The 26628-nt window shown below is 46.4% G+C and overlaps 1 protein-coding gene across 2 annotated transcripts in view; it reads right to left on the bottom strand.

The window, feature by feature from the left end:
• Positions 1-24681: 24681 nt before the first annotated feature.
• The window catches only part of LOC139232881 (kynurenine--oxoglutarate transaminase 1-like), a 37805-nt gene continuing 35858 nt past the window's right edge, over positions 24682-26628 (bottom strand). Inside the window, exons 9-10 of one of the 2 annotated variants that reach the window (XM_070863372.1) lie at positions 25587-25676; positions 24682-24770 (exon numbers count right to left, since the gene is read on the bottom strand). In XM_070863372.1, the coding sequence (XP_070719473.1) occupies positions 24747-24770; positions 25587-25676 (114 nt within the window). In that variant the 3' untranslated portion in view covers positions 24682-24746. Of the gene's footprint in view, positions 24771-25520; positions 25677-26628 lie in introns of those variants that run through there. The other variant, XM_070863371.1, reaches the window with a different exon arrangement.

Genomic DNA, 26628 nt, shown 5'->3' with positions numbered 1-26628 from the left:
AATATTTTTTCATTAAAACTGTTTCATGTTCCATTAACACAACACAACGTAGGAATAACTGCAAAGGATAAACATGTCCATGCGCAAAAGTAGTCGCAGAGCCCTCAGGCATCAGTAGTTGAAGCGTTCACGGATGAACTGCTGGCGCAAGGCTCGAGCAATCGTTAAAGGGGCACGATGGACGGCCCTCCTCCAACCTTGTGCTCCGGCATCAGGCACTTGCATGCTTTCCTGATCGTCGTTATCATCCACATCCTGCTCTTCCGTAATACTATCATCATGCACTGGACCCTCACGTAGATCTTCTGGTTCCACTACCAGCTCCTGCTGCCTCATGATGGCTAAGTTATGAAGCATGCAGCACACAACAGTGAAGTGACCGACAATCTGAGGAGAGTATAGCAACTGTCCTCCGGAATGGTCCAGGCATCGGAATCGATGTTTCAATATGCCAATGGTCCTCTCAATGTGCGCCATGTTGTATTGATGGTCAGCTTCTGTCCGTGTCACGCGTAGGGGCGTCATGAGCCAGGTGGTCAGGCCGTACCCTTTGTCTCCCAGTAGCCAGCTCTGCCCTTCTGGCTGCTGCTGAAACATGTCAGATATAACGCTGTCGCGTAGGATGAACGCATCGTGGGTGCTGCCAGGGTATCTCGCATCGACTGACATGATGCGCTGCTTGTCGTCACACACGAGCTGCACATTGATAGAGTGGAAACCTTTCCTATTTCGGTACTGCTCAGAATTCTCCACAGGTGCTTGCAAGGCTATGTGGGTACAATCAATGCAGCCCTGTACCTTTGGGAAACCGGCAATCCTGAAGAAGCCCACAGCCCTCTCATGGATTGCTTGTGCGGTCATTGGGAAATTGATGAAGTCATTCCTTCGTGCATACAGTGCAGCCGTGACCTGGTAAATGCAGGCATGTATTGCACGTTGAGAGACGGCACACACATCTCCAGTTGTAGCCTGAAACGATCCCGAGGCATAGAAAAAAAATGCAGCTGTTACCTTCACTGCAACAGACAGGGCAGTTGCCGTTCTGCTTCTGGGCTGCAAATCTGCTCTCACCATATCACAGATCTGTGACAACTTCTCTGCGAAAACGCAGCCTTTTCACACAATCAGCCTCGCTCATGTCCAGGTACGAGCGCCTGGCTCGATATTGTCGACATGGGTAAGGTCTCCTGCCCATCAACCTACGGGCTACGACGTTCCTGGTGCGGTGAGCTCCAATCAATTCTCTCCTATGCAGTGAATTGATGGCGAACCATTGCATAATACGTGGTGTTGACAATGCAGCACCCATTCTGCAAATTTAAGTATAAAACTGTCGATGTGGCTGCCTCTCCCTGTCCAAATGGCCTCAGTCCCCCTCACAGCTCGAAGGCTGCTGCTGTATCTTCGGTTGTCGTCGAGCCACTGACGCCGCCCCTAAAGCGTGGCCAAATGGCCTCAAAAACCTTAAAGAGCTGCGTCGGTCCGGTGTTGATTATTCGGCTGCTGGCCAGCCACTGACGTCGTTGCTATCCCATGGCCGAATGGCCTCACGTCCGTCCGGTGTTGGTTCTTCGGCTGCTGGCCAGCCACTGTCGCCGCTGCTATCCCATGGCCGAATGGCCTCACGTCGGTCCGGTGTTGGTTCTTCGGCTGCCGGCCAGCCACTGACGTCGTTGCTATCCCATGGCCGAATGGCCTCACGTCCGTCCGGTGTTGATTCTTCACGGCCAGCCACTAAGAGAATGACGACCTGCCTGAAGCACCGCAGCTCAGCTCGAAGGCTGCTTGCTGCCGCTGTTGGGGCTGCCGTAGACACTGACGCCACACCCCTGCCTGTCTCCAACATGAAAGGCCTGCCTGAAGCACAGCAGCTCGAAGGCTGCTGCTGTTTCACACAGATAGGAACATGGTTTATTTAATCTTTTCTTTGCTTCTAAATTTTTATTCAGGTTGGATTTATTTGTATAATATTTGTATAAGTATAACTAAGGATTGATTGTAGAATTTAATGACTTCCCTTCCCCCCATTCCCTCGTTCCCTATGCCTAATTTGTAACCTACGCCTGATTTTCTAAAGTGTAGACAAGGTTTTTTCGAACGTACAAAAATCTTCACTTACTCCATTCTAAGTTAGTTTGGAGTAAGTTTTCACTGCCTAAACTTTGAAAACAGGTGTAAGTGGCCGGACACGCCCCCTTTTGAAAAAAAAATTCTGTTCCAAAGTGAAACTGTTCTAACTGACTAGAACTGGAGCAAACTAAATGCCGAGAATTCAAATTTCTAAGATACTCCGTTCTAAACCAGTTGCTCCAAAAAAACAGGAGCAACTCAGGCCGAAACTTGGCCCCAATGTTTTCATCATTGAAGATTGATTTCTCAAAGCCTCTCTGCCTCAATCGTTTACAAATTTAGTTAATCCAGAATTCCACAGGTTACGTCCATTCCTACAGATCAACACTGTCTTTGCCAATCTCCACTGGTGCCCTGTACATCAGAAAATCAACTTCAAGATCGTCATTCAGTCTCCCAAGTCCCTCCAGAACCTTGTTTCACCCTTTCTGAGCAGTTTTCTCTAGCCATATGTCCCTTGTCACGCACTCTGCTCTTGACTGTAGATTACTGTTCCAATCCTGCTCCCTCTGCTCCACCATCAGAGTTCAGTACTATGCCCGTGTTCTCAAATTCTTTCTAATACCACATTGCTTTGCCATTGAGGAGTGCCAAATAAATGCAAGTTGATTTTGTAAACTTCACATTTCTAATCAGTTTGACCACTAAGTGGAGCTCTGTGATAATACAAGAGAAAATAATGCACTGATCCTGCTCATTTCCTGTAACAATCTCAATTTTCAGCAACTCAATATTATAGACCAGCAATGGTGGTGGTTATGGAGTGTTATATTCTCTTGTAAAATACATCAATGCAAGTAGCATATGGTGAAGACAGAGACAAAATATGATTTAAGACAAAACAAGGAGCTTTATTAAATGCAAGAAGTGTGCTATATAATATATTGTGGTCATAGAAGCAAACCTTGTGTCTCCTGAACACTGCAGGTTCATGGAGGATTGAGTAGTTAATATACTTTAAGAGACAAGGGAGTCGATTTTTGAGCTGCTTCCATCCATTTTCGGGCAGTTTCTGGTAAATCAAGGGTGGGAAATAAGTTGGGGAGCCTCTTCAGCAGCTTTCTGGACACTGTGATCTAAGGTGCTGAACACACCTGCCCAGTTTATTCAAATTAAATGTTATTGGTAAAAATTTGTCATCTGACATATTTACAGTCATCAATCCTTTAGAAAAAGGTGGCATCAGAAGTGCTGTTGTGTTCCTGGTGTCATTATGTTAAGGTTGCGAAGGGCTGCATATTCATTGTGCAATTGATCGTACTGTAAAAATATTCTTAATAAACAGTTTATTTCACCATGACCAACTATACCAACCATGCCATACTGTGGCAAGTACTAAAGAAAGAAAGGCTTGCATTTATAATAGCACCTTTCATGACTTCAGGACATCCCAAACTGCTTTACAATGAAGTACTTTTGAACATAAGAACATAAGAAATTGGAGCAGGAGTAGGCCATACGGCCCCTCGAGCCTACTCCGCCATTTAATACGATCATGGCTGATCCGATCATGTACTCAGGTCCACTTCCCTGCCTGCTCCCCAAAACCCCTTATTCCCTTATCAGTTAAGAAACTGTCTATCTCTGTCTTAAATTTATTCAATGACCCAGCTTCCACAGCTCTCTGAGGCTGCGAATTCCACAGATTTACAACCCTCAGAGAAGAAATTTCTCCTCATCTCAGTTTTAAAGAGCAGCCCCTTATTCCAAGATTATGCCACCTAGTTCTAGTCTCCCCTATCAGTGGAAACATCCTCACCGCATCAACCTTGTCAAGCCCCCTCATAATCTTATACATTTCGATAAGATCACCTGAATTCTTCTGAATTCCAATGAGAGGCCCAAACTACTCAACCTTTCCTCATAAGTCAACCACCTCATCTCCAGAATTAACCTAGTGATCCTTCTCTGAACTGCCTCCAAAGCAAGTATATCCTTGCGGCAGTTGGCGAGAGGTGGGAGCAGTGTCGGAGCGGCCAAAAAAGGCCCAGCGGGAGCTCGAGAGTCAGTGGCAGTTGGCGAGAGGTGGGAGCAGTGTCGGAGTGGCCTATAAAGGCCCAGCGGGAGCTCGAGAGTCAGCGGCAGTTGGCGAGAGGTGGGAGCAGTGTCGGAGCGGCCTATAAAGGCCCAGCGGTGCAGTTACAGCGGGAGAGAAAGCAGAAAAGAAGTAGAAAGGAATCAAAAGGTGATGTCACAGCCAATGGGGTAAGTGATTGGCTGGTGATTGGTGAGTAGCTTTTCTTTTTCTTTTTATATCAGTAAGTAAACTGTAACATTGTTATTACCAATTTAAGGGTATCTAAGGGTTAAGGCATGGCAAGAGAGATCGGTCACGTGATATGCTCCTCCTGTGCCATGTGGGAACTCAGGGACGATTCCGGTGTCCCTTACGACTACATGTGTAAGAAGTGTATCCGCCTCCATCTCCTGATGGACCGCGTTGTGGAATTGGAGCTGAGGGTGGATTCACTCTGGAGCATCCACGATGCTGAGAATGACATAAGTGGCACGTGTAGTGAGTTGGTCTTACCGCATGAGAAGGATCCACAGCCAGCTAGGGAATGGAAGACCAGCAGGAAGAGTAGTACAAAGAAGGTAGTGCAGGGGTCCCATCTGGTCATCCCCCTGCAAAACAGATACACTGTTTTGAGTGCTGTTGAGGGGGATGACTCATTAGGGGAGAGCAACAGCAGCCAAGTTCATGGCACCGTGGCTGGCTCTGTTGTACAGGAGGGCATAAAAAAGAGTGGGAGAGCGATAGTGATAGGGGATTCAATCATAAGGGGAATAGATAGGCGTTTCTGCGGCCGCAATCGAGACTCCAGGATGGTATGTTGCCTCCCTGGTGCAAGGGTCAAGGATGTCTCTGAGCGAGTGCAGGACATTCTGAAAAGGGAGGGAGAACAGCCAGTTGTCGTGGTGCACATTGGTACCAACGACATAGGTAAAAAAAGGGATAAGGTCCTACGAGACGAATTTAAGGAGCTAAGAGTTAAATTAAAAAGTAGGACCTCAAAAGTAGTAATCTCGGGATTGCTACCAGTGCCACGTGCTAGTCAGAGTAGGAATCGCAGGATAGCACAGATGAATACGTGGCTTGAGCAGTGGTGCAGCAGGGAGGGATTCAAATTCATGGGGCATTGGAACCGGTTCTGGGGGAGGTGGGACCAGTACAAACCGGACGGTCTGCACTTGGGCAGGAACGGAACCAATGTCCTAGGGGGAGTGTTTGCTAGTGCTGTTGGTGAGGAGTTAAACTAATATGGCAGGGGGATGGGAACCAATACAGGGAGACAGAGGGAAGCAAAAAGGAGACAAAAACAAAAGACAGAAAAGAGATGAGTAAAAGTGGAGGGCAGAGAAACCAAAGGCAAGAAACAATAAGGGCCACTGAATATAAAAGGGCTGCAGGAGGGGTAAAAACTAAAAATCATGGTTTAAAAACTAGGATGAAAACACTCTACCTAAATGCACGCAGCATTAGAAATAAAGTAAATGAGTTGACGGCACAAATCATTACAAATGGGTATGATTTGGTGGCCATTACAGAGACATGGTTGCAAGGTGGCCAGGACTGGGAATTAAACATACAGGGGTATCTGACGATTCGGAAAGATAGGCAGGAAGGGAAGGGAGGTGGGGTAGCTCTGTTAATAAGGGATGATATCAGGGCAGTTGTGAGGGATGATATTGGCTCCAATGAACAAAATGTTGAATCAATGTGGGTGGAGATTAGAGATAGTAAGGGGAAAAAGTCACTGGTCGGCGTAGTTTATAGGCCCCCAAATAATAACTTCATGGTAGGGCGGGCAATATTCAAGGGAATAATGGAGGCATGTGAAAAAGGAACGGCAGTAGTTATGGGACATTTTAACCTACATATCGATTGGTCAAATCAAATCGCACAGGGTAGCCTGGAGGAGGAATTCATAGAATGCATACGGGATTGTTTCTTAGAACAGTATGTAACAGAGCCTACAAGGGAGCAAGCCATTTTGGATCTGGTCCTGTGTAACGAGACAGGAAAAATAAACGATCTCCTCGTAAAAGATCCTCTCGGAATGAGTGATCACAATATGGTTGAATTTGTAATACAGATTGAGGATGAGGAGGTTGTGTCAGAAACGAGCGTACTATGCTTAAACAAAGGGGACTACAGTGGGATGAGGGCAGAGTTGGCTAAAGTAGACTGGAAACACAGACTAAACGGTGGCACAATTGAGGAACAGTGGAGGACTTTTAAGGAGCTCTTTCATAATGCGCAACAAAAATATATTCCAGTGAAAAAGAAGGGCGGCAAGAGAAGAGATAACCAGCCGTGGATAACCAAGGAAATAAAGGAAAGTATCAAATCAAAGACCAATGCATATAAGGTGGCCAAGGTTAGTGGGAAACTAGAGGATTGGGAAGATTTTAAGCAACAGCAAAGAATGACTAAAAAAGCAATAAAGAAAGGGAAGATAGATTACAAAGGTAAACTTGCGCAAAACATAAAAACAGATAGTAAAAGCTTTTACAGATATATAAAACGGAAAAGAGTGACTAAAGTAAATGTTGGTCCCTTAGAAGATGAAAAGGGGCATTTAATAATGGGAAATGTGGAAATGGCTGAGACCTTAAACAATTATTTTGCTTCCGTCTTCACAGTGGAAGACACAAAAACCATGCCAAAAATTTCTGGTCATAGGAATTTGGGAAGGAAGGACCTTGAGATGATCACGATCACTAGGGGGGTAGTGCTGGACAGACTAATGGGATTGAAGGTAGACAAGTCCCCTGGTCCTGATGAAATGCATCCCAGGGTTTTAAAAGAGATGGCGGAAGTTATAGCAGATGCATTTGTTATAATCTACCAAAATTCTCTGGACTCTGGGGAGGTACCAGCGGATTGGAGAGCAGCTAATGTAATGCATCTGTTTATAAAAGGGGGCAGGCAAAAGGCAGGTAACTATAGGCCGGTTAGTTTAACATCTGTAGTGGGGAAAATGCTTGAAACTATCATTAAGGAAGAAATAGCGGGACATCTGGATAGGAATAGTGCAATCAAGCAGACACAGCATGGATTCATGAAAGGGAAATCATGTTTAACTAACTTACTGGAATTCTTTGAGGATATAACAAGTATGGTGGATAGAGGTGTACCGATGGATGTGGTGTATTTAGATTTCCAAAAGGCATTCGATAAGGTGCCACACAAAAGGTTACTGCAGAAGATAAAGGTACGCGGAGTCGGGGGAAATGTATTAGCATGGATAGAGAATTGGCTGGCGAACAGAAAGCAGAGAGTCGGGATAAATGGGTCCTTTTCCAGTTGGAAATCAGTGGTTAGTGGTGTGCCACAGGGATCAGTGCTGGGACCACAACTGTTTACAATATACATAGATGACCTAGAGGAGGGGACAGAGTGTAGTGCAACAAAATTTGCAGATGACACTAAGATTAGTGGGAAAGCGGGTTGTGTAGAGGACTCAGAGAGGCTACAAGGAGATTTGGATAGGTTAAGCGAATGGGCTAAGGTTTGGCAGATGGAATATAATGTCGGAAAATGTGAGGTCATCCACCTTGGGGAAAAAACAGTAAAAGGGAATATTATTTGAATGGGGAGAAATTACAGCATGCTGTGGTGCAGAGAGACCTGGGGGTCCTTGTGCATGAATCCCAAAAGGTTAGTTTGCAGGTGCAGCAGGTAATCAGGAAGGCGAATGGAATGTTGGCCTTCATTGCGAGAGGGATGGAGTACAAAAGCAGTGAGGTCCTGCTGCAACTGTATAAGGTATTGGTAAGACCGCACCTGGAGTACTGCATGCAGTTTTGGTCACCTTACTTAAGGAAGGATATACTAGCTTTGGAAGGGGTACAGAGACGATTCACTAGGCTGATTCGAGAAATGAGGGGGTTACCTTATGATGATAGATTGAGTAGACTGGGTCTTTACTCCTTGGAGTTCAGAAGGATGAGGGGTGATCTTATAGAAACATTTAAAATCACGAAAGGGATAGACAAGATAGAGGCAGAGAGGTTGTTTCCATGGGTGGGGGAGACTAGAACTAGGGGGCACAGCCTCAAAATACAGAGGAGCCAATTTAAAACTGAGTTGAGAAAGAATTTCTTCTCCCAGAGGGTTGTGAATCTATGGAATTCTCTGCCCAAGGAAGCAGTTGAGGCTGGCTCATTGAATGTTTTCAAGTCAAAGATAGATAGATTTTTAAGCAATAAGGGAATTAACGGTTACGGGGAGAGGGCGGGTAAGTGGAGCTGAGTCCATGACCAGATCAGCCATGATCTTGTTGAATGGCGGAGCAGGCTCGAGGGGCTAGATGGCCTACTCCTGTTCCTAATTCTTATGTTCTTATGTTCTTATCCTTTCTTAAAAATGGAAACCAAAACTGTACGCAGTATTCTAGGTGTGGTCTCACCAATACCCTGTATAACTGTAGCAAGACTTCCCTGCTTTTATACTCCATCCCCTTTGCAATAAAGGCCAAGAATCCATTGGCCTTCCTGATCACTTGCTGTAACTGCATACTAACCTTTTGTGTTTCATGCAAGGACCTCTGGGTTCCGCTATACTGCAGCACTTTGCAATTTTCTCCATTTAAATAATAAGTACCATTTTCCTCTATGCAAGCCTCCATGACGTCTAAGATAAATCTCACACGCTATCTGAATTTTCTCATGGTATTTGGCCCCCCAAACACTCTGTGGGTTGTCTCTCACAATGCATAACAAAAAGGAAGGCTTCGGCACCCTATTAGCTTTGAATGATCCATGCACATAATTAACATCACAATGCACTGCAACTGCTCCTAACACTTTCTGAAAGATCTCTTATATACCTCATGTTAGATGCCTGTAACCTTCGAATACATACTGACGAAGCACATGCAAGATCCAAGCGGATTAAATGGAGGCCTCTCGAACATTCACACAGTATGGCCTAAAGCTACTTTGGTAGGCATCTGTGTCACAACAGCAGAGGGACCCTTTTTTAACACTTCCCATTTTTATCTTTTCAGTCCAAGTACTCCCACAAATGGAGGGACCAACTGCGCCAGGCGGAGGTCCGCCTCAAACACTTCCTCTGACCTTCAAACCTTCCTCATGTCACCCTGCCCCCTCCCCTGCTGCTAACCACTCGTCTGTTGCTTTCTACTTCCAGATGACCAGCCAGAGGCGCATCCCTCGAGGGAGCCCTCCACATCAGGCCATGGTGCAGAGGACGAGCAACTGGATGAGTGATTCGGCGGAGCATCCCAGCCCACCAGTTGTCCCATCGGGACTTGGTTCATCTGGGGACGAGGCTGACTTCCCGGGGTTTGATGATTTGGAGGCTCCTGGCCCCAGTAGCGTGCAGCAACGAAGTGCTGGGGTGGAATCCCACAGGCCAGCTCTCCGGAGGGTGTCGGCAAAATCGGTCTGCTAACAGACCGGCAGACATGGAACTGGACCTGGTGGAAATGTCCAGGGAAAGCACAGCGATGCACCATGAGCTCATTGATGCATTAGGATGGATCCCCGCGAGCATCAACAAGCTCACTGCGACTGTTGTGGAGGGACCATTGCAGATTGTCGCTGCGAGTCGTGAGTCTAGTGAGGCCACCATTGCTCACACACAGAGGCTAGTGGCCTCGAGCAGCGACAGTGCCCTTGATCATGTAGCAAACTTGGGCGCATCACAGGCACAAGCTCTGCTTCAGCTTGGCCATGTGATGCAGACCATATCTGCCTCCATACTCTCTGCGTTCCCCACTGTCCAACAGGGAAGTGACGGTGCCGAAGCAGGCCAGTAAGTTGATGGTTCACATCACACACTGGACCAGCCATGATCTTATTGAATGGCGGAGCAGGCTCGAGGGGCTGTATGGCCTACTCCTGTTCCTATTTCTTATGTTCTTATCATGCACTGGTTGCTAAGGCCCAGCCCTGTCGGCGACGGAATGGCTCCAGGGAAATGGAAGGTGCTGGCATTCCTCAGGATGATAGCATTCCGACTTCCACCACTCACTCGCCAACCAAGCACCAACCATGGTTGATACCTGAGCCACCTGTGACTGGTAATGCCGAGAAAGAGGTGCCCCAGCCTTCCAGTTCAGGAGCTGGTCCAGTGTGTCCTCAGACGCCGTCACCATTGTCTGAGCCCCCAACACAGCAGCCCTCTACCAGCCTTGGTGCACACCCTGATGCCAGATTGAGGAACAGCAGGCATGTGGGGGTGTTGAAGGGAATGGGGTAAAAGCATGACGAAGAACAAAAAGGCTCCACAACAATGTTGTGCACTGCAGAATACAATCTTAATTTATGTTAGATATTGTGTACTGCAGGATGCAGTGTTTCGTACATGTCAATGTTGTGCACTGCAGAATTCATTCTTAATTAATGCCACATATTATGTGCTGCAGGATGCAGTGTTTCTTTGATCTAAATGTTGTTCATTGCAGGATGCAATTTTGTGTCCATAAGTGTATAACCGTTGAATAATTGTGGGCTTTGTTGGGGGGGATTGATACTGTTGCATTTTTATATAAATATATCTTTGACCTTAAACATTGCTGTCTTCAGTCTCATTTGCAGAGTAATTGGTAGAATAGCCAACATGGTGGCACTGAGTTGCGAGGCTTCGGTCAAACCACTCCTTCCCCATTCAAGCAAAGCGGTCATAAGAACATAAGAATTAGGAACAGGAGTAGGCCATCTAGCCCCTCGAGCCTGGTCCGCCATTCAAAAAGATCATGGTGATCTGGCCGTGGACTCAGCTCCACTTACCCGCCCGCTCCCCATAACCCTTAATTCCCTTATTGGTTAAAAATCTATCTATCTGTGATTTGAATACATTCAATGAGCTAGCCTCAACTGCTTCCTTGGGCAGAGAATTCCACAGATTCACAACCCTCTGGGAGAAGAAATTCCTTCTCAACTCGGTTTTAAATTGGCTCCCCCGTATTTTGAGGCTGTGCCCCCTAGTTCTAGTCTCCCCAACCAGTGGAAACAAACTCTCTGCCTCTATCTTGTCTATCCCTTTCATTATTTTGAATGTTTCTATAAGATCACCTCTCATCCTTCTGAACTCCAACGAGTAAAGACCCAGTCTACTCAATCTATCATCATAAGGTAACCCTCTCATCTCCGGAATCAGCCTAGTGAATCGTCTCTGTACCCCCCCCAAAGCTAGTATATCCTTCCTTAAGTAAGGTGACCAAAACTGCACGCAGTACTCCAGGTGCGGCCTCACCAATACCCTGTACAGTTGCAGCAGGACCTCCCTGCTTTTGTACTCCATCCCTCTCGCAATGAAGGCCAACATTCCATTCAACTTCCTGATTACCTGCTGCACCTGCAAACTAACTCTTTGGGATTCATGCACAAGGACCTCCAGGTCCCTCTGCACCACAGCATGTTGTAATTTCTCCCCATTCAAATAATATTCCCTTTTACTGTTTTTCTTTCCCAAGGTGGATGACCTCACATTTTCCGACATTGTATTCCATCTGCCAAACCTTAGTCCATTCGCTTAACCTATCTAAATCTCTTTGCAGCCTCTCTGTGTCCTCTACACAACCCACTTTCCCACTAATCTTTGTGTCATCTGCAAATTTTGTTACATTACACTCTGTCCCCTCTTCCAGGTCATCTATGTATATTGTAAACAGTTGTGGTCCCAGCACCGATCCCTGTGGCACACCACTAACCACCGATTTCCAACCCGAAAAGGACCCATTTATCCCGACTCTCTGCTTTCTGTTAGCCAGCCAATTCTCGATCCATGCTAATACATTTCCTCTGACTCCGCGTACCTTTATCTTCTGCAGTAACCTTTTGTGTGGCACCTTATCGAATGCCTTTTGGAAATCTAAATACACCACATCCATCGGTACACCTCTATCTACCATACTCATTATATCCTCAAAGAATTCCAGTAAATTAAACATGATTTCCCCTTCATGAATCGATGTTGCGTCTGCTTGATTGCACTATTCCTATCTGGATGTCCGCTATTTGTTCCTTAATGATAGCTTCAAGCATTTTCCCCACTACAGATGTTAAACTAACCGGCCTATAGTTACCTGCCTTTTGTCTGCCCCCTTTTTTAAACAGATGCATTACATTAGCTGCTTTCCAATCTGCTGGTACCTCCCCAGAGTCCAGAGAATTTTGGTAGATTATAACGAATGCAACTTCCGCCATCTCTTTTAATACCCTGGGATGCATTTCATCAGGACCAGGGACTTGTCTACCTTCAATCCCATTAGCCTGTCCAGCACTACCTCCCTAGTGATAGTGATTGTCTCAAGGTCCTCCCTTCCCAAATTCCCGTGACCAGCAATTTTTGGCATGGTTTTTGTGTCTTCCACTGTGAAGACCGAAGGAAAATAATTGTTTCAGGTCTCAGCCATTTCCACATTTCCCATTATTAAATCCCCTTCTCATCTTCTAAGGGACCAACATTTACTTTAGTCACTCTTTTCCGTTTTATATATCGGTAAAAGCTTTTACTATCTGTTTTTATATTTTGCGCAAGTTTACTTTTGTAATCTATCTTTCCTTTCTTTATTGCTTTCTTAGTCATTCTTCGCTGTCGTTAAAAATTTTCCAGTCTTCTAGTTTCCCAATAACCTTGGCCACCTTATACACATTGGTTTTAAATCTGATACTCTCCTTTATTTCCTTGGTTATGCACGGTTATGCTGGTTATCCCTTCTCTTACCGCCCTTCTTTTTCACTGGAATATATTTTGTTGAGCACTATGAAAGAGCCACTTAAAAGTCCTCCACTGTTCCTCAATTGTGCCACCGTTTAGTCTGTGTTCCCAGTCTACTTTAGCCAACTCTGCCCTCATCCCACTGTAGTCCCCTTTGTTTAAGCATAGTACGCTCATTTGAGACACTACTTCCGCACCCTCAATCTGTATTACAAATTCAACCATACTGTGATCACTCATTCTGAGAGGATCTTTTACTAGGAGATCGTTTATTATTCCTGTCTCATTACACAGGTCCAGATCTAAGATAGCTTGCTCCCTTGTAGGTTTTGTAACATACTGTTCTAAGAAACAATCCCGTATGCATTCTATGAATTCCTCCTCCAGGCTACCCCGTGCGATTTGATTTGACCAATCAATATGTAGGTTAAAATCCCCCATGATTACTGCCATTCCTTTTTCACATGCCTCCATTATTCCCTTAATTATTGCCCGCCCCATCGTGAAGTTATTATTTGGGGGCCTATAAACTACGTCCACCAGTGACTTTTTCCCCTTACTATCTCTAATCTCCACCCACAATGATCCAACATTTTGTTCATTAGTGCCAATATCATCTCTCACAACTGCCCTGATATCATCCTTTATTAACAGAGCTACCCCACCTCCTTTCCCTTCTTGTCTATCTTTCCGAATTGTCAGATACCCCTGTATGTTTAATTCCCAGTCTTGGCCACCCTGCAACCAAGTTTTTGTAATGGCCACCAAATCATACCCATTTGTAATGATTTGTGCCGTCAACTCATTTACTTTATTTCGAATGCTGCGTGCGTTTAGGTAGAGTGTTTTATTACTAGTTTTTAAACCATGATTTTTAGTTTTGACCTCTCCTGCAGCTCCTTTATATTCATACATATTGTCCCTTCCTATCACCTTGTGGTTTACACTTACCCCAGTGCTACTCTGCTCTGTTGCCTCCTGCCTTTTGCATTCTTTCTTGGGGTCCTGTTCATCTGAGCTCTCACCCACTCTAACTAGCTCAGAGCCCTCTCCTGGGTTCCGAATACTCTTCGCCTTGAGGCACCGAGCTTTCAGGCTTGGCTTTTTATTACACTTTGACCCTGTAGAATTTTGCTGTACAGTGGCCCTTTTTGTTTTTTGCCTTGGGTTTCTCTGCCCTCCACTTTCACTCATCTCCTTTCTGTCTTTTGCTTCTGTCTCCATTTTGTTTCCCTCTGTCTCCCTGCATTGGTTCCCATCCCCCTGCCATATTAGTTTAACTCCTCCCCAACAGCACTAGCAAACATTCCCCCAAGGACATTGGTTCCAGTCCTGCCCAGGTGCAGACCGTCCGGTTTGTACTGGTCCCACCTCCCCCAGAACCGGTTCCAATACCCCAGGAATTTGAATCCCTCCCTGCTGCACCACTGCTTAAGCCACGTATTCATCTGCGCTATCCTGCGATTCCTACTCTGACTAGCACGTGGCACTGGTAGCAATCCCGAGATTACTACTTTTGAGGTCCTACTTTTTAATTTAGCTCCTAGCTCCTTAAATTCATCTCATAGGACCTCATCCCTTTATTTTTAACCTATATCGTTGGTACCAATGTGCACCACGACAACTGGCTGTTCACCCTTCCTTTTTAGAATTTCCTGCACCCGCTCCGAGACATCCTTGACCCTTGCACCAGGGAGGCAACATACCATCCTGGAGTCTCGGTTGCAGCCACAGAAACGCCTATCTATTCCCCTTACAATTGAATCCCCCATCACTATCGCTCTTTTTCCTGCCCTCCTGTGTAACAGAGCTAGCCACGGTTCCATGAACTTGGCTGCTGCTGCCCTCCCCTGATGAGTCATCCCCCTCAACAGTGTATCTGTTTTGCAGGAGGACCCCTGCACTACCTTCCTTGCACTGTTCTTCCTGCTGGTCTTCTATTCCCTAGCTGGCTGTGGACCCTTCACCTGCGGTAAGACCAATTCGCTACACGTGCTGCTCACGTCATTCTCAGCATCGTGGATGCTCCAGAGTGAATCCACCCTCAGCTCTAATTCCGCAACCCGGTCCGTCAGGAGCTGGAGGCGGATACACTTCCCGCACACGTAGTCGTCAGAGACACCGGAAGTGTCCCTGAGTTCCCACATGGTACAGGAGGAGCATATCACATGACCGAGCTCTCCTGCTATGTCTTAACTCTTAGATACACTTAATTTGGCGACAACAATGTTAACAGTTTACTTACTGATATAAAAAATATAAAGAAAAGCTACTCACCAATCACCAGCCAATCACTTACCCCTTTGGCTGTGACGTCACCTTTTGATTTCTTTCTACTTTTTTTTTGCTTTTCCTCCCGGCTGGAGCTGTACAAGCTGGGCCTTTATAGGCCTCACCATGCACCTCGAGCTCCCACCTCTCGGACTGCCGCCGCCTCTCGCTGCCGCTGGGTCTTTTGTAGGCCTCCTGACACCACGCACTCCCGCCTCTCGGACTGCCAGTGTTAAGCTGACGACGTAAGGCTCTTACAGCGACTACATCTCCACGCTGCCTCCCCTGCGGTTATGGTGGTCACGGTACAAGCTTGTGGGCAGACCCCTCTTCCTCCTTCCGAAGTGGCCCTGCAATCCACACTGGCAGTGCCTGTCCCCTCATGATGGCTGTTGTGTAGCATGCAGCATCCGACAATGAACTCGGAGACCTGCTCAGGGGAGTCTTGAAGGTTGCCTCCAGAGCGGTCCAGCCATGAGATGCGCTGCCTCAGCATACCAATTGTCTGCTCAATGATGTGGCGGATGGATGCATGGCTCTTATTATAGCGCTGCTCGGCTTCTGTGGCAGGGTTCTGGAGGGGGGACATGACCCAGATAGCCAGGCCGTATCCTTTGTCCCCGACCACCCAGCTCTGACCTGGTCCATGCCACAGGAACATTCGTGAGACACTTGTCTCACCAAGCTGAAAGCATCATGTGTGCTCCCTGTACAGTCAATGGCACCCTTGAGGAAGCCTGAAAAGCGTCCAAAGCCTGTAGCCCTCTCAGCCTGGCTGTCCCTGCTCATTGGGAATTTTAAAGTCCATTTGCCATGCTTACTGTGCCCTTGCAACCTGGCTATCAGAGCGTGAATTCACATGAAAGTCCGGATTTAAACTGTACACTCATAGAAAGATAGAAAATAGGTGCAGGAATAGGCCCTTTGAGCCTGTACCACCATTCAATAAGATAATGGTTGATCATTCACCTCAGTACCCCTTTCCTGCTTTCTCTCCATACCCCTTGATCCCTTTAGCCGTAAGGGCCATATTTCACTCCCTCTTGAATATACCTAACGAACTGGCATCAACAACTCTCTGCGGTAGAGAATTCCACAGGTTAACAACTCTCTGTGTGAAGAAGTTTCTCCTCATCTCAGTCCTAAATGGCCTACCCCTTATTGTTAGGCTATGTCCCCTCGTTTTGGACTTCCCCAACATTGAGAACAGTCTTCCTGCATCTAACCTGTTCAGGCCCGTCAGAATTTTATATGTTTCTATGAGATCCCCTCTCATTCTTCTAAACTCCAGTGAATACAGGCCTAGTCGATCCAGTCTCTCCTCTTATGTCAGTCCTGCCATCCCGGGTATCAGTCTGGTGAACCTTCGCTGCACTCCCTCAATAGCAAGGACATCCTTCCTCAGATTAGGAGACCAAAACTGAACACAATATTCCAGGTGAGGCCTCACCAAGGCCCTGTACTGCAGTAAGACCTCCCTGCTCCTATACTCAAATCCCCTAGCTATGAAGGCCAACATGCCATTTGCCTTCTGCACCGCCTGCTGTACCTGCATGCCAACTTTCAATGACTGATGTATCATGACACCCAGGTCTCGCTGCACCTCCCCTTTTCCTAATCTGCTGCCATTCAGATAATATTCTGCCTTCCTGTTTTTGCCACCAAAGTCGGTAACCTCACAGTTATCCACATTATACTGCATCTGCCATGCATTTGTCCATTCACCTAACCTGTCCAAGTCACCCTGTAGCCTCTTAGCATCCTCCTCACAGCTCACACCACCATCCAGCTTAGTGTCATCTGCAAACTTGGAGATGTTACACTCAATTCCTTCATCTAAATCATTGATATATATTGTAAATAGCTGGGGTCCCAGCACTGAGTCTTGTGGCACCCCATTAGTCACTGCCTGCCATTCTGAAAAGGACCCGTTTATCCCGACTCTCTGCTTCCTGTCTGCCAACCAGTTCTCGATCCACGTCAATACATTATCCCCAATGTCAAGTGCTTTAATTTTGCACATGAATCTCTTATGTGGGACCTTGTCAAAAGCCTTTTGAAAGTCCAAATACACCACATCCACTGGTTCTCCCTTGTCCACTCTACTAGTTGCATCCTCAAAAAATTCTAGAAGATTTGTCAAGCATGATTTCCCTTTCATAAATCCAAGCTGACTTGGACCGATCCTGTATCTGTTTTCCAAATGTGCTGCTATTTCGTCTTTAATAATTGATTCCAACATTTTTCCCACTACTGATATCACGCTAACCGGTCTATAATTCCCCATTTTCTCTCTCCTCCTTTTTTAAAAAGTGGTGTTACATTAACTACCCTCCAGTCCATAGGAACTGATCCAGAGTCGATAGACTGTTGGAAAATGATCAGCAATGCATCCACTATTTCTAGGGCCACTTCCTTAAGTACTCTGGGATGCAGACTATCAGGCCCCAGGGATTTATCGGCTTTCAATCCCATCAATTTCCCTAACACAATTTCCCGCCTAATAAGGATATCCTTCATTTCCTCCTTCTCACTAGACCCACTGTCCCCTAGTACTTCCGGAAGGTTATTTGTGTCTTCCTTCGTGAAGACAGAACCAAAGTATTTGTTCAATTGGTCTGCCATTTCTTTGTTCCCTATTATAAATTCACCTGAATTTGACTGCAAGGGACCTACATTTGTCTTCACTAATCTTTTTCTCTTCACATATCTATAGAAGCTTTTGCAGTCAGTTTCCAGCAAGCTTCCTCTCATCCTCTATTTTCCCCTTCCTAATTAAACCCTTTGACCTTCTCTGCTGAATTCTAAATTTCTCCCAGTCCTCAGGTTTGCTGCTTTTTCTGGCCAATTTATATGCCTCTTCCTTGGATTTAACACTATCCCTAATTTCCCTTGTTGGCCACGCTTGAGCCACCTTCCCCGTTTTATTTTTACTCCAGACCGGGGTGTACAATTGTTGAAGTTCATCCATGTGATCTTTAAATGTTTGCCATTGCCTATCCACTGTCAACCCTTTTAAGTACCATTCACCAGTCTATTCTAGCCAATTCACGTCTCATACCATCGAAGTTACCTTTCCTTAAGTTTAGGACCTTAGTCTCTGAATTAACTGTGTCACTCTCCATCTTAATAAATAATTCTACCATATTATGGTCACTCTTCTCCAAGGGGCCTCGCACAACAAGATTGCTAATTAGTCCTTTCTTGTTATACATCACCCAGTCGAGGATGGCCAGCCCTCTAGTTGGTTCCTCGACATATTGGTCTAGAAAACCATCCCTAATACACTCCAGGAAATCCTCCTCCATCGTACTGCTACCAGTTTGGTTAGCCCAATCTATATGTAGATTAAAGTTGCCCATGATAACTACTGTACCTTTATTGCACGCATCCCTAATTTCTTGTTTGATGCTGTCCCCAACCTCACTACTACTGTTTGGTGGTCTGTCCACAACTCCCACCCTTTGATATTCTGCAGTTCTACCCATACAGATTCCACATCGTCCAAGCTTATATCCTTCCTTACTATTGCGTTAATTTCCTCTTTAACCAGCAACGCTACCCACCTCCTTTTCCTTTCTCTCTATCCTTCCTGAATGTTGAATACCCCTGGAAGTTGAGTTCCAGCCTTGGTCACCCTGGAGCCATGTCTCCGTAATCCCAATTATGTCATATTCATTAATAGCTGCCTGCGCAGTTAATTCGTCCACCTTATTACGAATACTCCTCGCATTGAGGCACAGAGCCTTCAGGCTTGTCTTTTTAACACACTTTGTCCCTTTAGACTTTTGCTGCAATGTGGCCCTTTTTGATTTTTGCCTTGGGTTTCTCTGCCCTCCACTTTAATTTTCTTCTTTCTATCTTTTGCTTCTGCCCCCATTCTGCCCCCATGCAGTGCTCGGCGCACAACCATAGCAGTCACTGACAACTCCGATATAAGACACTCTGACTTCCATTCAAAGATGCCGCTATTGCGCCTGCTGCACTATGGGAATGGCAAGTTTTTCCGGTCGGATCATGGGGTGACTGCTAAATCATGCATAAGGCCAGAAAGTTCCACCCGGGGCACATGCGCAGCCTTGCACGACGATTGACGTCATCCTGATGGTCCAAACAGAGGTTGGGGCGGTAAGTTCAAATGCCCCAGCAAAACCTATGCTGAAAATTCCGTCCGGGCGCTAAATCCTGGATACCCTGTTTGACGCGCAGAAACACCATTTGCCGCATCACAAAACAAGGCGCAAACAAGCGGAAAATCCAGCCCTCAATATTATGGGCCCAAGTTTCGGGCCTAGAATGGCGCAGCCCCGACCTGGACGCCCGTTTTTCGCGCCACAACGTGCGCCTAAAAAAAAACTTACATATTCCCCGGCTCCCTGCTGGTCCTCTTGAGTCGGGCGCGGCGCAGCACGAGCTGTGCGGGCGGAGCTAGGTCCCTGCGCTAAAAACAGTGCCGGGACCCCTGCACATGCACGCTATAGTGGGCGTGCATGTGCAGTAGCTCCAGGCGCCCAAAACTGTGTGGGAGGGGCCCGAAGCACGCAGCCCCTAGCCCTGGCCGAATGGCCTCATTGGGGCTGCGTGCATAAGGCTGCCTCCCACGCCCAGCTCCTGCTTCCTGCCGACTCGACTCCCGCTCCCCCCCCCCCCCACCCCCGGGCCGGACCGTGACACCGACCCGACTCCCGCTCCCCCCACCTCCCCCCGGACCAGACCGGACCCGCCCCCACCCCCCCCACCACCCAACCTGACCTCCCTCTCCCTCCCTCCCTCCCTTGCACTGCCACCTCCCACCCCCGACCCGACCCAAGCTCCCTCCCTCCCCCCTCACCAACCCTCCCTCCCCCACCCACCGACCCAACCCGTGCTCCCGACCACTCCCTCCCCCCGGACCGGACTGGACCCGCGCTCCTGACCCCGACCTGCGCTCCCACCAACCCGACCCGCACTCCCGACGTCGGAACCGACCCAACCCAACGCCACCTACCTGTAAATCTGGTGCTGGGGACGGGCCCTGACCGAAGTCTCGGGCCCGGCCCGTTCAGTCTCCCTCCCCCTTCTCCTTCCCCCCCCCCCCCTTCTCCTTCCTCCCCACTTCTTCTTTCCCCCCCCTTCTCCTCCCCTTCCCCTTCTCCTCCTCCCCTCCCTTCCCCTTCTTCTCCTCCTCCCCCCTTCCCCTTCCCCTCCTCCCCCCCTTCCCTCTGCCCCCCCTCTCCCTTCTCCCCCATCCCTCTGCCGCCCCCCTCTCCCTCTATCCCCCTCCTCCCTCTCCTCTCGCTGTCAGAAACACAGACACTGACAGACAGAGAGTGAGAGACACACACACACAGACAGAGAGATAGAGACACTGACAGAGATACACTGGGGGGGTGGGGGTGCATCCCAGCACGCTGTTGGAGGGCTCCCGGTGCTGCAGTCGGTAAGTAGAAAATGTTTGATTTATTGATTTAAAAAAAAAAATTTTTCTTATTAATTTTTTTTGATTGATTTATTGGTTGATTTATTGATATTTTTATCATTTATTATTCATGATGGCTCTTTATTTGTAAAACTGAAGTGTTTAATGTTTGTAAACTTCCCTTTAAACCCCCCCCCCCACCATTCCCGACGCCTGATTTGTAACCTACGCCTGATTTTCGAAAGTGTAGACAAGGTTTTTTCGAGCGTACAAAAATCTTCACTTACTCCATTCTAAGTTAGTTTGGAGTAAGTTTTCACTGCCGAAACTTTGAAAACAGGCGTAAGTGGCCGGACACGCCCCCTTTTGAAAAAAAATTTCTGTTCCAAAGTGAAATTGTTCTAACTGACTAGAACTGGAGCAAACTAAATGCCGATAATTTTAATTTCTAAGATATTCCGTTCTACACCAGTTGCTCCAAAAAATCAGGAGCAACTGAGGCCGAAACTTGGGCTCCATGTAACTTGTTGCATAGCCTGCATATTACTCAAAGAGCTTGAATGATGGGGGGTGGCGGGGCGGGGGCAGCTGAATATAAAGTAGAAAGTAAAATATGAAGTCAGGAGTAGAGTTCTGACTTTTCACAAAGCCAAAAGATAGGGGCCTCCTATCTCATTATATTATGCAAGACTTACATACCTATTATAAAGTGCATCATGCAAGATTTGTATAACCTCTATACTGCATTGTCACCTGCTTTTCACAGAAATAAATACCGTTGTATCTCAATATACCCAGGAGCTTCACAATCCCTAATACAGCTCACCTTAATAAAACAGAATCGTATGAAGTTTTCAAAGCCCTTTTTGTGATCAGAAGAGTAGAATGCAGACACTGGAATCGTGGCCAAGCCCTGTGAATAAAAACAATAGCAGAGAAAAGAGTCAGAACATTATTTTTTTTTGCCAAACAATTAATGTAGTAAGATTCCACACTCACTGCCCCCCTCTCCACCACTCTCCATGGCCAACTGTTCCTGATGCTGGAAGCTCTGTTGCTGGATGTAGCTATTAAAGATTAACTTTGTGCATCAATTGCATATAAAGGATATTCCTGTGTCTTTCCCACCATTACAGAGTTCCTAATCTCAGTCATGTGATTGTGGAGAATTCAAGGAAAGGCAACGTACACAGGATGGAAATGTACAGAGGTTATGTCACTTTCGCTGCATAGCTTCTACTGACAGGCTTTACAGTAGGCGGCTGGATTCTGGTGGAAAATATGAACTACCCTGGTTTATAGCATACAACGTACCAGGTGATAAGTGGATAAGAGATAGGTAACCTCGAAGAGCCATAATGTGAACCAATTTGGTCAGCAATGCCTAATGTTTGAAATTTCTCCGAAAGATTCTATAGGTGTGTTGGCCTCACAATGTACAGAATCGGGGACCACAAAAACAGCTGCTTCAAGCATAAGAAAAGGCTGCCACAACAGGTTGTTCACATTCAGGAACAGTGAACGACGACAAATTCTAGTCAGCTATCCTCAATTTTACAGTTAGCACCATCATTTCACAGCTACGCACCTTATTGCGTATGAGCCACTTCACAAACCTATAATCACATGGCTCCTCAATTTTGGTGGAGTCTGGCAGGTCAACTTCTGATAGAAAAAGGTACAAAACAAGAAAGTCAGCCACTTCACAAAAAATAATCCTGACCATTTTATTGTGTTAACACATCTTGTATAACTCAAAAATACACTGGTGGAGGTCAGACGTTCCCTCATAGGATGAGGTGAAGAGAGAAAGCAGAGGACTCAATTCCAAGCCTGCTTCATGTGCATCTTAGCAGCAAGATTCATGACAGCAATGGAGCAGGTCACCATACTCTTGGCCACATATAGTGCATGGTATGGCGAGAATGATACCTTAAAATAACAGGAAGTTTCATTCAGAACCAAAACTTAACATCAAAACCAAATGGAGACCATGGGTCCGAAATTGCCCTCCGCCCTGTTTGGGGCGGATAATTTGAATTAAATGATGAATTACCGCCAGGATGGAGATTGGAGGGAAGTTCAGCCCTTTTGGGTACAAAAATGAATGGGGCAGTGTTGGGGGCAGCAGATGATTGGAAGAGAGTCGGGAGCAGGGTGGAAGGCGGGCGGTGTCATTTAGGGCCGCGCTGAGCACATTAGTGCGACGCGTAGCAATGTCCCTCCCCTTTACTTAAAGGGATAACTCTTAGAGGCGGTAATGAGCGTTAAAAAAGGGGCAATTTCAGCTCCCATATATTTTTGCTCCATGTTTCTACCTGAAAGACTGCATTTGATACATGGTCTCTGGAACAACAGCTACACTGATTCCATATTACACTCATAGAAAATAACAAATCCCATCAGTCTGTTTATACGGTTTGTACTTTCTTTGTGACAACCAAAGTGGCTACTCACTGATTGCTGAGATGTCCACGATCAAGAAGTATCCACCCTCTGGTGTAACTGGCTTTAACCCCACAGAAGTGAGGCAGGCAGCAAGCCGATCTCGTTTCAGTTGCAGCTCCTGACGTAAGCTGGTGAAATAACTCTCTGGTGCTCCCAGACATCCAATTTCTCTCTCAAATCCCTCTGCTACCGCTTGCTGAGGACAGAAAACTACTGTTTTTTTAAAATAGTGCAGTCAACTTCAATGAAGTTTAGCCGTGTAACATTTCAGATTCAAAAGCCATTTTTGTGTCATCCACAATTCGTTGCTGCAATTTACAGAAAACCAACTCATGATTAACCTCCTTGGGGAGGGGGGAAGGTACAGAGGAAGGTAACTTAAGTCGCTTTGACTCAAATTGGGTCCAAGATGATATACCTGACAATGGATGATTGGAACTAATCTGTGGTAAATTCACTAATCTGATACATCAATCAGGCAGGTCCACAGTACTCGAGAGAGCTGTTGCTGACTGACAAGCCAGTGTGGCTCATTGATGAAAGTGGAAGGGTAGTTCTGACACTGGCTCCTGGCATTGTTCTCACTTGCCTATATGTAAGTCTGCAAATAAATACCCCAATATGTAAGGTGGTCTTAACTAGACAAATTTACCAGTGCTCTGCGTGGTGTGGTTTTAGCTGGTTAAACTCCAGTATATGCCTACTCACAATTGGGGGTACCTAAACTTAGCTCTTGCCAACCTGTACCTAACTGCAATTTCCATTTATGTAGCTCCTTTAGCATGGAAAAAAAATTCCAAAACACTTTACTGGGGGTGGGGGGGGCTGAAAAATAAATAGATAAAATAAATATAGTTACAGGTGCTAAGTCAAGGTGGGGAATTAGGAGCATTGACTAAAAGCTTGGTTCAAAATATGAGTTTTGAGAAAGTTTTTGAAGGGGAGAGGTGGAGAAGTGGAGAAGTTTTGGGAGGGAGTTCCAGAGAAAGGGGCTGAGATGGCTAATGGCCCTGCCACCAATGGTTGAACAGGGGTAGAGGGAGGATGCACAGAATGCTAGAATCAGAGAGTTGGAGGTGTGAGGAGAGGCAAGGCCAGAGGAGATTGCAGAGGGGCAAGGCTGCTGAGTGATTTGAAGTTGAAGACAAGGATTTTAAATCCAACGTGTAGGGGACAGAGAGCCAGTGTAGATCAATGACGATGGGAGTAGTGGAGAAACAGGACGCAGTGTGACATGTCCTGGCTGAGTGTTTTGGGTTTAGGTCAGTGGCGTGCATCATTACAGGTAAAGTGTTTCAACTTCACATCACGCTGATGGAACCTCCACATATGTGGATTTCTCAGTAGCCTGGTTTGGGGACTCATAGGCCTGCTGTTGGATTTTTGCATCTCAAGACTCCTGGCTGACCAAAGAAACCCAGCAAAGGATATGTTTAAGTTTGTTCTGAACAAAGACCTGTTCTGAATTTAGCAACATGGCCCAGAGAAGTCGCAAAAGCAGACAGAGGAGCTTTGGAAATGTCTCACTGGTGCTGCACTGGTTGGGGAGGGGGAGGTGCCATTATGAATGAGAAGTTCAGGTGCATTGGGCCCAATTTTAGCCATGATTTGCATTAATTTTTTTGGAGTAAGTTGTTTTTTTCTAAAAAACATTTCCCCCCCCTAAAATTTACTCCAGGGTAAGTCAGTTAGGTACGATTTTTTTAGTTCAGTTTTTTTTTCAAAAGGGAGCGTTCCCAGACACTTACGCCAGTTTTGGCCATTTATGCCACTTTGGCCACCAAAAACTTACTCCAAATCCACTTAGGTCAGCGTTTGTGGCCAGCTCTGAAAAACATTGTGGGCAGTTAAGAATTCGGCGCAGGTTAGTACATTTAAAGCACCAACACTTACAAAGCACTAAACAAACCACAAAAAGTAATAAGCAATCAATCAATAACAAATAAAAAATAGAAGTCCTACCTTTATGCCAGAATCAAGTTTTTTTTAAAGTCCCCACCCGCATCAAAACATTGTTTCCCGCCCCCCCTCCCCCCCAAAAACTCTTCTTCTCCCCCACACCCCCAATCAAAACTTCTCACTAAACAAAGCACAACCATCAATAAATAAAACATAAAACTGAAGTCCTACCTCGGCCCGGGAAGTCAGCGGGCCGGCCGGCCGGTGCGGGAGGCCACTCGGCCGGGGATAGGGTGCGTCGAACTTCGGGTCATCCCTTCGGCCGGAGATAGGGGCTGCGAGCATCGGGTCCTGCTCACAGCCGACAGGACACGCTGGGAGGGCAAGGAGCATGCGTGCAGACTTCACTGCGCATGCGCGCAGCTGCCGGCAGTGCTTTCTGCGTTGGGCTGTTGCTCCGCCCTCCACTTCACTATCTATTGCACGCTGGGACACCGGAGACTTGGCAGAGCGGGCAGGATGGGGCCACTTTTTTTCGGCGCTGTTTCCAGCGCGCAAAGTCGGCGCATTTAAGGTAAGTGCACCGAAAAAAGGAGTTGGGGAAATTGGGCCCATTATTAGGGCAATGCAGAGCGAGCTCTGTACTACACGGTACAGCATTACACATCTCGATGGTCACATAAGTAAAAACATTCACCTCTGTACATTCATAGCTGTGAAAGCATTCTCTTTGGTATTTCTCACCTGTGCTCCAGTGGCACAATGGTAAATTGAGTTCTGATGGACAGTCTGTAAGTGCTTGAGGATGTCCTTAGGTCCAATTGCCCAGCCAATCTACAGTAAGCCAGGTAGATAGAATATCACAAAATCTATAACTAGAAAATATCTAGGCATCTTTGTATTTTATACTTAAATAAAGTGTAAGCTGTTTAAAGAGTTTCCCGGGATGAGAGGATTGTCCTACGAGGAGACGTTGAGTAGATTGGGCCTATACTCTCTGGAGTTTAGAAGAATGAGAGGTGATCTCATTGAAACATATAAGATTCTGAGGGGGATTGACAGGGTAGATGCTGAGAGGTTGTTTCCCCTGGCTGGAGAGTCTAGAGCTAGGGGGCATAGTCTCAGGATAAGGAGTTGGGCATATAAGACTGAGATGAGACATTTGTTCACTCAGAGGTTTACTAATCTTTGGAGTTCTCTACCCCAGAGGGCTGTGGATGCTGAATCGTTGAGATTTTTTTAAAGCCGAGATATAAAGATGTTTGGACTCCAGGGGAATCAAGGGATATGGGGATCAGGCGGGAAAGCAGAGTTGAGGTCGAAGATTAGCTATGATCTTATTGAATGATGGAGTAGGCTCGAGGGAGCCGTATGGCCTACTCCTGATCCGAATTCTTATGTTCTTATAACAGATTTATGGAAATTTTTCTTTTACAATCAGCTCGTTTAACTCTGACGGCACAGTTAACATGGAAACTTAAACTTAAGTCCTATGATCAGCTGTAGCACCAGCTGTACTGCACTAGCAATACCAGCTGTAGTGTGGCTGGGTGCAACATCACGACAACAGCTAATGTTTTTTTTTATTCGTTCACGGGATGTGGATGTCCCGCATGATCAGTATTTATTGCCCATCCCTACTTGCCCTTGAAAAGGTGCTGTTGAACCGCTGCAGTGATACTTCTTTGTAACAGTTTGGTACAACTCAGAGGGCAGTTGAGAATGTGCCGGATATTGAAGTTTAACTTTGTTTACTCTATTCTAATGTTTCTAACTACTGTAGCTG

The sequence above is a fragment of the Pristiophorus japonicus genome, chromosome 20, assembly GCF_044704955.1.
Source record: "Pristiophorus japonicus isolate sPriJap1 chromosome 20, sPriJap1.hap1, whole genome shotgun sequence".
Taxonomy (NCBI): domain Eukaryota; kingdom Metazoa; phylum Chordata; class Chondrichthyes; family Pristiophoridae; genus Pristiophorus; species Pristiophorus japonicus.
The sequence above is the reverse complement of the archived record's forward strand: the minus strand, read 5'-3'. Positions and strand labels throughout refer to the sequence as shown.